At 54.4% G+C, this 13,993-nt stretch overlaps 1 protein-coding gene across 2 annotated transcripts in view; it reads right to left on the bottom strand.

Moving 5' to 3' along the window:
• Positions 1 to 2,629: 2,629 nt before the first annotated feature.
• Positions 2,630 to 13,993, bottom strand: part of Ppp2r2d (protein phosphatase 2 regulatory subunit Bdelta) — a 38,142-nt gene continuing 26,778 nt past the window's right edge. Inside the window, exons 5-8 of one of the 2 annotated variants that reach the window (XM_047552749.1) lie at positions 11,445 to 11,495; positions 10,017 to 10,181; positions 7,448 to 7,709; positions 2,630 to 4,296 (exon numbers count right to left, since the gene is read on the bottom strand). In XM_047552749.1, the coding sequence (XP_047408705.1) occupies positions 4,017 to 4,296; positions 7,448 to 7,709; positions 10,017 to 10,181; positions 11,445 to 11,495 (758 nt within the window). In that variant the 3' untranslated portion in view covers positions 2,630 to 4,016. Of the gene's footprint in view, positions 4,297 to 7,447; positions 7,710 to 10,016; positions 10,182 to 11,444; positions 11,623 to 13,993 lie in introns of both variants that reach the window. The other variant, XM_047552748.1, reaches the window with a different exon arrangement.

Raw genomic sequence — 13,993 nt, 5'->3', positions numbered from 1 at the left:
TCAGTGACACGCCTCAAGGATGCTACAAAGCCTCAGGCCATAGCAGCTGCAAAACCAGAATTTGATCACAGGAGTTTTCTAACAGCCAGATGGGAAATGAAAATTCAAGGTGCCCCTCACTCACCTGCTGTAGATTGTCATTAGCAAAGAAATTGCAGGTCTCTGTGACTCGATGCTGTGGAACAGTGTGGAGTTGAAAGGGTAGAAGCTTTTCCACAACCGTGCTCTTGTGTCCCAAGACTGTCCTCTTGAGAGGCTTCATGGAACTCCATCAGGGGTCCTCGCCTCCTGCTTGCTGTGAACCACTGCATAAGATGCAGGGTGGACCATCTGACAGCCACACTCTTGGTCGTATTTCCAGGGACTGGATTCCATTGTATTTTTTTAAAAAACAGCATCAAGAAGTTCTAACTGAAGGGAGTTGCACAAAACCACTGTGCAGGACCCCTCCTGGGGCCGTCTCAGACCCTGGGCTCTCCCTGGATTTAGGCGCCAGGCTGCTCCGAGATGCTCCTCCTGGTGCTCTGGTGACACAGGCGTTGGCTGAGGAAGTGTGGGGGGCGTCTGAGGGAGAGCAGCTGGGGCGGGGGTTGTCGGGATGATGACAACTTCCCAAACCCAAGACGACGTCCAAGTGCAGGTTGGACAGATCGGGTCCCAGCGGCCCACTCGGCTCCACACCAAGGCAGCAGTCTGGGACCCAGGCCCAGGATGAGACCAACCTCCACCCACCTTCAGTGGGGTTTTCCCTCCCCAATCCTAGGGCTGTCATGGTTCCTAAAAGGTCAAGGTCAAGCTCCATGGCCCAAGAGCCTGCAGCCCTGCACCACCAGCAGCACTCTACAGAGCAGAATGCATGGAGTTGAACCTGACCCTGCACAGCGATACCTGTGTGGGCAGTGTGTCCCTCTAGCCCACGTCCAGAATCAAAGCCCCTGTCCTGCACCTGTGCCCAAGGGGCTGCCGTCCACACCAGGACTGCCCTTCCCCAGGTCTGGTCAACACTGGCCACACCCCTGCACACTGAAGCCACTGGCCTGCTGCTTAGTTCAGCTGCACTGGGCAGCTCCTGGGAGCACACATGTGCCCCATGGCAGGCCCGCCACAAGGGCAAGCAGGGCACAAGGCTGGTGCACGTGGGTCCTTGTGCAGCACTCACCATCATCTGCAATGCCCAGGGACTGGTCAGTTGTATGCCAGCTCACACAAGAACTTTCTGGGCATGGCACCTCTGGGACAGATCACATTGGAAATGTGACCCATTCCTGCTCAACACCCGCAGCCCAGTCCTGGCAAACCCTGTCTTGGACCTGGGCTGAGAACTGAGAATCACCTGCAGACACCAGGCACTTAGTACTCCTCCACCCACAGACACTGCAGGACACCATCACCAGGGTCTTGCAGCATGGACTCCCACTGGTGGGCATTCTCCATCACTCCCCTGCTGATGCCAGGGGCACTGGTGCCAGACAGCTCATGTTTAAAAGGACAGAGTGTAAGGGTCCACCCCGATGCCCATCTCATCCCCTTTAAGACAGCTGCTCCTGAGAGAGGTGGAGACAGCCCTCTGGGAATGCCCATCTCATCCCCTTTAAGACAGCTGCTCCTGAGAGGAGTGGTGGAGAAGGCCTCTGGGCCTGCAGGCACTGGACCCACAGGCTCTGCTTCTGGTGCTGACAGGCTGCAATTTAAAGCGCCTCACAGGAAGGGCACGAAGTTTCTAAATAGCACCTGCACTACCCTTCAGCTCATGAATGCCAACGATTAGATTTCTAATGGCATTACTGGTTTTCAGAAGCTCAGTCTTTCTCTTTAAAAATGCACATTTAGGCTTGTAGTGCAGCTCCAGGGTAGAACACCTACCGCAGCACGCACAAGGACCTGGGTTCCATCCAGGCACTGAAGCAAGGGTGGGAAGGGCCCCGGAAAAATGCAATCCCCCTCCTCCTTTGGACACAAAGGTACTTTATTACTAAGCTACATCCCCAGTTCTTTCTAAATTTTAACCTTTTGAGAGAATTTCCCCAAGTTGCTCAGGCTGGCTTCCAACTTGTGATTCTCCTGCCTCAGCCTCCAGAGACCTCAGGATGACGGGCGTGTGCTACAGTGCCTAGCTGAAAAATGCATGCTTAGATTCACATCAGTAAAGCTCGTTCACCTGTCGAGATCCGAAGGCTAGAGTGCTAAATCTCACGGACAAAAGGTGCACAGAATTCACTTTCAGGGGCTTAGAACAAGAAAAATGACAGACTTTCTAAGCCTGAGTATAAACAAAACATCACTTTAAGCCTTAGGATCCTCCTGTGGCTGGACTGGAGAAGGGCTTCGGTGTAATCTGATGCGGCAGAGGGAAGGGGCGGCGGCAGTTCTCCACCCCTCTGCAAAGCACTCGCGCGCAGACGTGAACAGGTGCTGCACCTCTGACTGCCACCGAGAGGACCTGTGATGCCCACACAACAGTGAGGGAGCTGGGGAAACGGACAGGGCGCCGGGGCAGGCCCTGGGGACAACTCCACCGCAGATGAACCTACAGTGACCTCTGCCTTCCCCAGGTGTCAGTGGCTGGTTTCCTATTTAGTGGGACATATGTCCTAAAGATGAAAAAAGTTGTCCAAATACACAGTGCAAATCCAGTTAAATCATTTAAAATTTATTAAACTTTTTGGTCAAAATAGTTGGAACAAATATATACAATCCTGTTTTACGAGAACCGATTTTAAGGACGAGGGCTGACTATGCCGGCCAACTGTTCCACACCTCTGACATTCTTGATGGCGTCACAACCAAGACACAGAATGAGAGTTACTTTTAAATAAAATAAAGGCATTTATGTTCTCAGTTTCTAACTTAATGTGAACTAATGTGGCATTGTTAACATCAACTCAGGGTGACGACATTTTGTCCTTGCATATCTGTATCATTAGTAATCAAAACACACCTTCATTTTCGGCAGTGGACCGTGAGAGCCGGCCCTCCACCCAGGGCGGGGGCACTGTGACGGGGCTCACGGGCCTCGTCCCATGGAGGCAATCCTGTGTCACGTAGTGATGGCACACCTCTGTACTCTGGATGGGAAACCTCGATTTTTGACATCAAAGACCTTTTGAAATGAACCACCAAGGTACTGGTGGCATCAGGCAGCAGGTAAAACGGTTTGATTCTGCTGGCTTGAAATGCAGTATGAAAGCATGCATGTGACTTCAGCAATGTTTAAAAAGTATAATTCCCCCAAAGTACTTTTAAAAAAGGCTTTTAAAAGAAAGCACATGTTTTCAATTGTAGTGACTCTGAGGCCTACTTGAGGCCAGGTGTTGGTTTTCAGCAGCAGTGAGTTACTCTTCCTGTGATCTTCCTTCCCAGCCCTGCCTGGTGGGTGGACGGACTATTTCTACAGAAACAGGACAGCCACTGCAGTTTGGGAAAAGTTGTGTTTAGAATCTGAAGAACTTCACACCTTCCACCACTCTGCCAAAGGAGGACCAAAGTTTCTCAAGTTGCTCCCAAGAATAATCCTGCATGATTTCATTACACATAATTGAAGTAAATAAAAAGCCAACAACTTCTGTTTGGATTCAAAAGCACTCTGTACTATGCTGCTTTTACTGAGTGGGCACACCACAAGGTGAGAACACCTGCCTGGGCTCAGGGGCCACCCCATGTCCAGGTGAAGGACCAAGGACAGCAGGGAGAGGGAAGAGCCGGAGGGGTGGGGAGAGGGCCTGATGACACCTCTTCCCTTGGATGTTAGTTATTTGGTCTATAAACTGGAAAGGAAGGCTCAGACTTAAATAAATATATTTATTTTGAGTAAGGGCCTTTACTGAGCAATGTCCAGCAATTCTGCTGCCAGTGGGCTTCACTCTGGAGCAGTGGCACCCACCTCTCCCGGGTTGAGGCAGGGCCGGGCCAGGATGTGGCGAGGCCAGCTCTTCCTCTGTGGGAGGGCGTGCAGACTCTGAACGCAGAGGGCAACGACGTCGTCTTGCCTGCACGAGACGTGGCCTCTGCAGGCTCCCTCAGTTGGCTTTGTCCTGGAATATGTACAGGTTGTTGGTGGCAGCCACGGCAATGACGTTGTCCACGGGGTGCCAGGCTGTGTGGAGGATCTTCTTGTTGAAGTCCAGGCTGTCCACACTGATCTCGTCCTTCTTCCTCTTCCCGCCTGCACACACCTTCCGGGGCTTCAAGCTGGCTCGGGGTTTGCTGCTCTCTCTCGAGGCTTCCAGTGTGACGTCCCTCCGAGTGCTTCTATCGAACATCCTGAAGAAGTTGTTGTAGGAGCCCGTCATGACAGCACTGCTCGAGACAAGAGAGGAGCACTGAGCACCCAGCACCACGCCGTACCCCACCAGCCCCTCTCTCCACAGCACCCGCGAGTTTTCAGGTACCAGGACTGAAGAACCAGTGGTCAGAGAAGAGCGGAGTGTTTCCTACCAAAGCTCATGTACGATCCTGTAAGAAGCAGACAAACCCCACCTGCCATCCGTCCTGAACAGGGCTCCTTTCCCAGCCCGACTTCTGCACTCCCATCACTACAGAGCGCCTCTCCAGGCCGGCAGCCTGGTGCACTGGCAGCTGGCAGCCCGCAGCCACAGCCTCCGCCTCATCTCATCCTGTCCCTCAGACACGGCCAGAGAGGATGACGGGGAGGGTTCTCAGGAGCAAAGGTGAATAGAGTTCCTGGATGCTCGTGGGGAGGTCTAACTGAATGTATTTTGTGATATTTCAGGTAAACTAAAAGGCCTCAGGGACGGCGCAGCACCAACCATGTGTCCGTCACCAAGAAGGCCACATCCCACTGTGCACGCCACCAGCAAGAGTCCTCTGGCTCTGCCGACACGCAGTCTCTCACCAGAGCAGGTGTGCACCTTGTCACAGACTCATTTTGGGTGCTCGAGTTCAAACCCAAGGTCTCCTATGTGCTAAGTGAGTGTTTTATTAACTTAACTACACCCCGGCCCTGGCATGGCTGGACGGCATGTCCTCAAGAGGTCCACTCTCACTGCTGCTCAGGACTACACTGCAGAGTGGATGGCTGGTGGGTCCCCCACTCAATACCTGGGTTGGGGGTCCTGGCTCCCAGCTCCACTGGCGGTCACCAGAGTCCCACGCAGGGCAGGGCACCTCCCTCCTGGCACTCCCAACAACCCTGTGTGGCTTCCCCTTTGGCTGTGGATGGGGACGACCTGTGCCTCCTTTGCCCTCTTCCCTCCTGTCGACTTCCACAGCTGTGCTCTGCCCGTCTTGCTGACCTCGTTCTGGATGTGTTCATCTGTGAGCTACATTTGCTTCTCTGAGCCCCTAAACTCTCAGAGCTTGCTCACTCCTCACTATGGGGGGCTGGCCTCTGTCCCTGGAGCACAGCCAGCCAGCTGGGACAGGTTGACAGTTCGTGTGGCCATGGGGCCTTCACCTGGCTTGCGGCTTTGCCGCTGCTCTGCTGGCCTGACTGGATCCCACATCCTCTCCAGGATCCCTCCTGCTGGGAACACCCTACAGCAAAACTATGGCGTGCTTCCTCTATGGTCTCCTGTTACTGTTGAATCCACCTCCCACTGGAAATGCCTTTACCCCATATGATCTCTCAAATATCCACTTGTCTCAACAAGTGACCCTAGGCTGGTGATGGCCCTCTCTGGCACAAGGAAGGCAGCTGGGTGCTTATGACACACCGCTACACCTGATGCCTGGCATGGCTGTCCCAGCCAGACTCGGGCTGAGGCTCAACCCTGTGCACAGGAAATGAGGCAGTGGGGCCTCAAGCAGCCTGCCTTCTTGAAGGGTTGAGGTTTTCTTAAGACACTGGGCTAGTTCCACGAGGAGGCTATTCTGAAGAGAGGCTAACTTCCGTGGATGGCTCTCTGCTGTCTCTCCTGCCCTTTGACTCACGTGCACTCACCAGGTGCTGCTGTCTGGTTATCACCAGAGGCTGAACAGATGGAGTCACCTTTTGGCCTCCAACCTGTGAGCTGCACTAGAGAATAAGCAAGCTTCTTCCCTATAAAATGCCCCAGCCTCGGGTATCCTCTTACAGCAACACACACTGGACCAAGAGAGATCTCCACAGAGGATGCTGGGGTCTGTTCTCAGCCTCAAGGGCCACTCCATGTGGGATCTGCGTCCTTTCTAGGCTCCTCTTGAGATCTGCTCTGTGTGGGGTGTCTTGCACTGCCATTGTGATGTGCACAAGGGTGCCTTTATATTGTCTGTTGCAGAAGTCTATGCCTCTGAAATCTGTGTGTCCAGGCTTTCCTAAGCTGAACACACTCCTGGCTATGCTACTTTAAATGCTCCTCTGTACACAGACGCTCCTCTACCCTTACCCTTCAGTCTCTCTGCTTCTGTGGCTCACCCTTCTGTCACCGATGCCAACTCTCTTAGCTGAACTGGATCTGCTGCTAGACCCATAGGTGGACTGTCTCCTGCTGTATCTTGCGTTTTGTGTAGTTCTGTCTGATTTGCTTTCAAATTTCCTAGGTCATTTTTAATGGTCTGTGACTCCGTGTTCAGGTTCCTTCCTTTAATGTGCAACTGTTTCAAGCATCCTTATTTTACATTCTATAATAGGCGATTTCAACCCCTCAATTCTCACAAGTTCTGCTGTTGTCTTGGCTGCTCATAGTGGAGTTTTTCTACAGGTGCTTGGTAATTTTTTCTGAGAGTTGCATAGGTGACTTTAGTCTGGGGAGTCCTAGGGCCCAGCAGAGGCTGAGGGAAGAGGGGAATGACCCGTCAAAGGTGCAAGAGCCCTGCCTGCCCTACCCCGGGAGCCAGGTCCAAGTGCGGGCTTGCCCACTGCTGTCCTCACAGCAGAGGCTCCTCCAAGTTGAGCGTGCCTTGGCTGGCCGCAAGCCCATGGCCTGCATGGCCTTGGCCTGGGCCTGGGCCCCAAGTCACTCTGGGAACTTATGCCAGCACAAAGGTCATGCTGCTTCCTGTGACCTGAGAAATAAATTCCTCGGCCTCTCCGTAAATGCTCTAGGCTAGCATGTTAGTCTGTACACAGACTCAGAAAGGTTTGTCCCCGATGCCCAACAGGCTGACTACGTGGAGAAACTGAGCTCCTCAGCGTGAGACTGAACAGAAGAAACCAAGAGGGAGCAAAGCCCAGAAGGCAAGTTCCCCAAAGCCCTGGGTGACCTAGAGCACCAGCAGACCCCTGCAGACTGAGCAATCCCCATCTCCTTCTGGCTTGCTCAGTGGGCATAACAAGCACAGCAGAACAGACCACCACTGAGTCCTCCAAAAGCACTGGGGCTTTGCTTCTGTCCACGTGTGGAGGGACGTGAGCGGGGGGAGAAACTTCTCAGTGTCCTCCACTCAAGACCGCCGTCAGCCAGGGCCTGAGCACACGAGCACCCATGTGCCCCTCGGCAGCTGTCCGTGGCAACCCTCCCAAGGGCTCCGTTGAGACCCCAGGGACCGCAGCTCCCACAGCGCGGCTCACCTGTCAGAACCATTCCAGCAGCACTCAAACTTGTCGAAGATGCAGTCGTTCTCATAGAGGGAGCAGAGCTTGCTCCGCAGGTACTCATGCACCTGGTGGGTCTCCACTGGCCTGCTCTCCATGTTGAGGTCCCACACCTTCACTGACAGGTAGTCTCTGGTCATCATGTACCGACCACTATGACTGAATTTGACATCGGATATGGATGAAATTATTTCTGAGAAGAAGGACCTGCTACTGGGATCTTCAGGCTCTTCAAAAACTGAAAAACAAAATAAAATACTTTTAGTTTCTGTTTCAAATCAAAAGACAAATCATTTTAAAGTTTAGTAGGTCTCAGCCCCTCAGTGAGACTCCACAGGTTCAGCCTTGAAACTGTTCCATCTTCTGACTTCACTTGCACAGCTGCAGCGAAGACATTCTGCCAGTACCGCCGAGGCAGAGAGATCAGAAGCAGGCACCAGATCTCAAGTAGGTGCTGAGTCAGAACCTCAGGGACCTTGCCCCAGCCGAGACCCTCATGGCACCAGCCAGCGCATGCCACGATCTGTCCTGTCCATCACTGGAAGATACGTGCTACCCCAGGTGTGGTGCTTGGACCTCTCAGGGAGTGCCTGTTTTCTGCAGGTCCACAGCTGGTGGCTCTGCTAGACTGACCACCACCTCAACCCTGCAGCACAGTGGTCCAGGTGTGGTGGTGGTTTTGTACCAGGGACTGAATGCAGGGGTGCCCTGTCCTTTTCATTGAGATGGGGTCTTGCTAAGTTGCTGAGGCTCGGCTTCCCAATAGTTGGGACTACAGGCGTGCCCTTCCACACCCTTCCCTTCTGGTGGTCCAGATTTTAACCATCATAATGGTCCCCCTGGCCAAAGTCAGTCAGCAAAAGGGGTTTGCTTCCACGCTGAAGTCACATTCTAACTGTGAAAGGCTCTTGTGCCTTCTCAAAATCTGCATTCTCTGCAGAAACTTGACAGAGCTCCCTTTACCTGGCCAGCCAGAAGGAGGCACCCCCTGACCTTCTGGGCCACCAGCCGCCCTAGCGCAAGGCCCTGGCTCGGCGCCTCGGGCAGGTATGCGGCTGTCAGTTGCTTCGGCTCTCCCCTGCCTTTTCCCACTAGCAACCTGTGAGGTCGGTGGCTCTGCACGAAGTTAACCTGAGGCCAGCTAGTGCCAGCGGGTCACTCTGCTGACCAACGACCCACTCCAGGACTCTGAAACTGCTCAAGGTGAGGCCCGACGTGAGAGCACGTCTTCCTCCTCACAGGCACTCTATCAGGAGCACAGAGCTCCTAACACTTGGGAGAGAAAGCGGCGGACGGCTGCTGAGGAGGAGCCAGGGAGCACCCTCCTCCAGGTGCTGCCGGGGCTGTGCCAGCAGTGACACCCGCCAGAGGAAACCTGCAGAGCCCTCCTGGGCAGGGCGCCGGACACAGAGTGCCCGTACACAGGCCCTGGCGCCTCAGCCTCCTGTCTCACAGGTCCCTGGCACCTCAGCCTCCTGCCTCACAGGACCCTGGCGCCTCAGCCTCCTGCCTCACAGGTCCCTGCTGCCTCAGCCTCCTGCCTCACAGGTCCCTGCTGCCTCAGCCTCCTGCCTCACAGGACCCTGCTGCCTCAGCCTCCTGCCTCACAGGTCCCTGCTGCCTCAGCCTCCTGCCTCACAGGACCCTGCTGCCTCAGCCTCCTGCCTCACAGGACCCTGGCGCCTCAGCCTCCTGCCTCACAGGACCCTGGCGCCTCAGCCTCCTGTCTCACAGGTCCCTGGCGCCTCAGCCTCCTGCCTCACAGGACCCTGGCGCCTCAGCCTCCTGCCTCACAGGTCCCTGCTGCCTCAGCCTCCTGCCTCACAGGTCCCTGCTGCCTCAGCCTCCTGCCTCACAGGTCCCTGCTGCCTCAGCCTCCTGCCTCACAGGTCCCTGCTGCCTCAGCCTCCTGCCTCACAGGTCCCTGCTGCCTCAGCCTCCTGCCTCACAGGACCCTGGCGCCTCAGCCTCCTGCCTCACAGGTCCCTGCTGCCTCAGCCTCCTGCCTCACAGGACCCTGGCGCCTCAGCCTCCTGCCTCACAGGTCCCTGCTGCCTCAGCCTCCTGCCTCACAGGACCCTGCTGCCTCAGCCTCCTGCCTCACAGGACCCTGCTGCCTCAGCCAACTGCCAATGGAGACACTGGGACCTCAGGTACACCCCACTGTGCCCAACGGGCCTGTTCTTTATGGCTGATGATGGAAATAAACCAAGACTTGCTCACCTAGAAGGGACTTGGAGGCTCAGTGCTTGAAGACGGGCCCCCTGGGGAGCTGGCTGCAGAGGGAGCAGAGCTCAACGAGATCTGGTCAGTGTTTCCTGGCAACCTTAGTCCAGGCTCCATGTGTGAAGGTAAAGGCCACGATGGTGCCCAGTGGACCCCGTTGGGGAAGAGCTCAGATGAGGCACTGAGGCTCAGGGACAGGTACACTGCTGGCCCTGAAAGCACTGGCTTCGTGAAGCCCGTCCAGGACCAAGCCCCACCTCCAGGAGCACCCGCCATGATGGAGCCCCACCTGGGAAGAGAACTTAAATGAGGCCCTTACACTTAGAGTGCCGGTCGCACAGGGCGGAGGAGCGCATGTCACACAGCCGGATGGTCCCCTTGCTGCTGCTGTAGACGAGCACGTTGCACTGGTGTGGGTGGAACTCGGCGGCGGTGATGACTTCCGTCAGCTCCTCCATGTTGGCAGGTTTGATGTCCACGATGTCTGGAGAGAGGCGTTAAGGCACATCCTGCAGACGGGTGAGCTACAGCCAGCAAGACGGGCAAGGCAGGGACGGGCAAGGCAGGGACGGCCATGCAGGGCGGCTGACCACACACGTCACACTCCCCAGGAGCACACCAGGAAGCAGCTTCGCATGGCCGTGGCCATCACACCACAGGTGCCTGACCTTTCACCCTGCTGCTGCACTGCCGTCCTGCAGACCTCCACCAGCAAGAGCCTGCACTGGCCCGCTCCGCTGCAGAGCCCCACACTCGTCCCATGGGATCATAGAGCAAACACTGCCAGGTCTAAAGACTGCTTGCAGGATCACCTGAAGCCACGTAAGAGCCTGCTGAGTCATCAGAACAATGCCAACAGAGGCTGTGAAAGGCGGCAATCTGTCCATCAAAAAACAGGGGTGGGCAGAATACTCTGGGCCAGTCTGGAATAGGGAGGACCAGATTCACCTTCCAGCTGAGACAGCAAGAACACACACAGACTATGAGTCCACAGCTTGAGTCACTGGATGCCAGAGGGAGAGAGTGTCCAGAGAGACTGGAGACACAATCAACCCCACAGCTGCTCAGCCTCAGGCTGGTGGTACGTGTGGTGGCAGTAGCAAAGGAGGGGACCCAGGCAGAGCCCAATGACCCCTGCATTCATGAGACAGAGCCAGAGTCTGGAAAGCTGTGGCTGCTATTCCCAGGGCAAATTGGTGAGCAAGGAACCTGGAGACCTCCCAGAGACTCAGGTGAGGGTGGAGCAACATTGGGCAGCTCTTGCCACTGGTCAGACTGCAAACAGTGCCTTGAGCTCCTGCCAGTCACAGGCAGGCTCTGGACAGTTCTTTGGAGGGCAGGAGGCAGGAGGTGCACGGCCATCTCAGGAGCACAAGGCAGGATGGTGGCCATGCCACCAAGGGCTCAGAATTCTCACACGGGGCTGAACGTCATTCTAACAGAAATTTTTTCTACTCTATTACCATTTGTAAATTTAGAAGAAAAAAACAAAACCCTGATTTTTCAAATACATCTGAATCAGAGGGGCTGTGGACTTCAGGTCAATCCCCTACAAAGAACTTTCCCCAAGATAGAAAGAAGTTTGTACTTCCAGGGATGATAAATCAGAGAACTTACATCACAGGCTACTAGGCAGCAAACTGTCTTCAAAAGGTTCGATATGAGATGCGTGGGCACAGATGTGCATAAGGAACAACTGAACCACCACCCCAAGGAGACACACGGTCGGCTGTTTGGTGAAGGATACTAAAACTTCTATCTGTGATCTCTAAATGCCACAGGTTAATTCTCAGGTCATCTGCAGAAAGATACGTTTCATGATCACTATTTACTGAAATGGAATTTATATGATACGTATGAGCATTTGCAAAAATTCGTCGTGGGCTTGCTTCTACCATGAGGTCCATGGGCTTCAATATTGGAACCTAAAAATGGAAGGAAATAGGAATTCAAAAAAAGGGTCACAGCAGCATAAGATCAAAGCTTGTGGAGCAGGTAACAAAAGGGACAGATCTAAGTTTAGGGTCAGCAACACCCCCAAGTGACCAGCTAGCAGGACTGTAGCCAGAGGAAGCCAAGTCCCTCCTCTGCTCTCACTGCTGAGGCTGACTCCAGCTCACTGCAGCAGAGACCTGTGTCCCTGGCGGCCTCCACCAGGTACGCACAGCACCACCCCGGAAGGTGTGGAGACCCTCCCTGTGCCCACCTTGTGGTAGGAGCACAGCCTCCCTCACTACCGCACTCACTGCCCAGTTGTGGGCCTCAGACAGGTGTGTGTGTGCGTGCGCGCGCGCGTGCGTGCAGGATGCTGGCAGAGCGCCCCAGGGCACCCAGGAGCTGAGGACGCTTTTTCTTGATCTGGGGCTGGCTACGTGGCACGTCCAGTCTGAGCATCCCGGGCTAGACGCTTCCACAGCAGCTGCATTTCTGGGTACGTATATTACACTTCAGTCAAGTTCACGAAGAAAAGGCGAAGGCACCCTCCCCATACCTGTGCTGAGTGCTGTGGTTGGGGGGCTCCAGGAAACAGTCTGCTGTGCCGAAGGGACGAGGTGGAGGAGGGCGCCTGGCAGAGCAAGAGTGCAGGCCTGACCCTTGCCACCCAAAACCAATTCTAGGGAGAGTGTTCTCTGTTATTTTGGTAATCAGACATCAAAAGGGAGCCTTGAAGGCGGGAAGAATCTCTCACCTGCGTCTTCTCTGGCCAAATTCTGCAAAAAATGACTTGGGGAGCTGCATGCTGATGCACACTTAAAATTCCAGCTACTCAGGAGGCTTAGTAGGAGGACCACGCGTTCAAGGCCAGCCTCAGCAACTTAGGCCCAAAGCGACTTAGTGAGGCCCTGTCTCAAAATGAAAATAAAAAGGTCTGGGCATGTAGCTCAGTGGTAGAGCACCCCTGGGTTCACTTCCCAGGAGCAGAAGTGTCGGCTCTATCATGTGCAGGAATAAAGCACACTTGTCATGATCCTCTGACAGACCTCTCATCAGAACAAGAGGATATACAATGCTCAGGGTCCTTCTTTTAATCAAACTCCTTTCTGGCACTAAAACAAAAAATTAAAAACCAGCAATTGTGGTCGCTGCCCAGGTAGGCTCAGTCACGGAAACAGCCCTCTGTGACTCAAATACAGACCTCAGCCCACAGACACAGCCACCTGGCCCTGACCACATCCTCACACCATGGCCAACTGTGCCTGCCAGTTCCCCGTGAGCCGCTGGCACATAGTTTTAGTTAGGCTAATGCTATCAAAGGATTGATAAGACCTGTGGGTTCTTCAAAACAAGCAGATGAGCTTATGGGGCGGTGCAGGGTCTGGTTGGGAGGAAGACGGACTCCTGAGAGCAGGCTGTGCACACACGTGGTGGGAGAGGGACAGACTGCACAGGACTCGGGATGGCCCTCGTCACCGAGGCTCCTGCTTCACAAGACTGACAGTACTGACGATGGATCCGCTAGTGAGACTGTCACCACGCGATTTACACAGGTTCATGGATGCACCTGCAGCAGTGTGGCGTATCAGAAACTGCCAGTGTTTCCAAAGAGAGTATCTGGGCTCCCATAGGCTGATCTGAGCAAATGACACTGCCTTCCTCAGCCTCAACAAAGCCCCGGGAAGGCAGTGGTAATATCACAGGTAGGGAGTCCGAGAACTGCTTGGGACGCTCACCCCAGCTGCACCTATTGTCCACTGCAGGTGGTGATGGCTTTGCTGCTGTATCACTGGCCTCCCAATGCAGCTCAAGGAATAGCACCTGAGCAGGCCATGTCCACTCTGGGCTGCAAGCATGCCCAGTGGGGCCTGGGGTGTGTTACGGTGGGGATCAGTGTACAGCACCCTTTCTGGGACCCTTGGCCACTGATTTGAAATGTGCTCGCTAACTAGTCTTCCACTGATGAGCATGCGTGTAACTAGGGCTTAAACCTCATCCTGAAATCAGGTGACCAACGATTTCCAAATAGCCATAGCCCCTGGGACTGGGCAGCCTTCTCCAGGACCCCTCTGGCCAGGTGCTGGTAACTGCTGAGCCTGCCCCTGGAAGCTCTTTCCCTGTCTTGTCTGAGCATTAGTCCAGTTTTCTTAAGCCCTGTAAGTTCATTTAATTAAATTAGTTCATTTAATTTAAGACACCCTCAGACCAGAACAATCATAAAGACACTGAAATTTTTAAGTTTTACCCAACACAGATGTAAAAAAGTGAAAAAAATCTCATACAGGAACCGATGAATTATGGTCACTTCACACTGCTCAGGGGGTACCAAAAGGTAAGGGAGCATCTGACACTTAGAAGCAA

The sequence above is a fragment of the Sciurus carolinensis genome, chromosome 5 (genome assembly GCF_902686445.1).
Source record: "Sciurus carolinensis chromosome 5, mSciCar1.2, whole genome shotgun sequence".
NCBI lineage: Eukaryota > Metazoa > Chordata > Mammalia > Rodentia > Sciuridae > Sciurus > Sciurus carolinensis.
The sequence above is the reverse complement of the archived record's forward strand: the minus strand, read 5'-3'. Positions and strand labels throughout refer to the sequence as shown.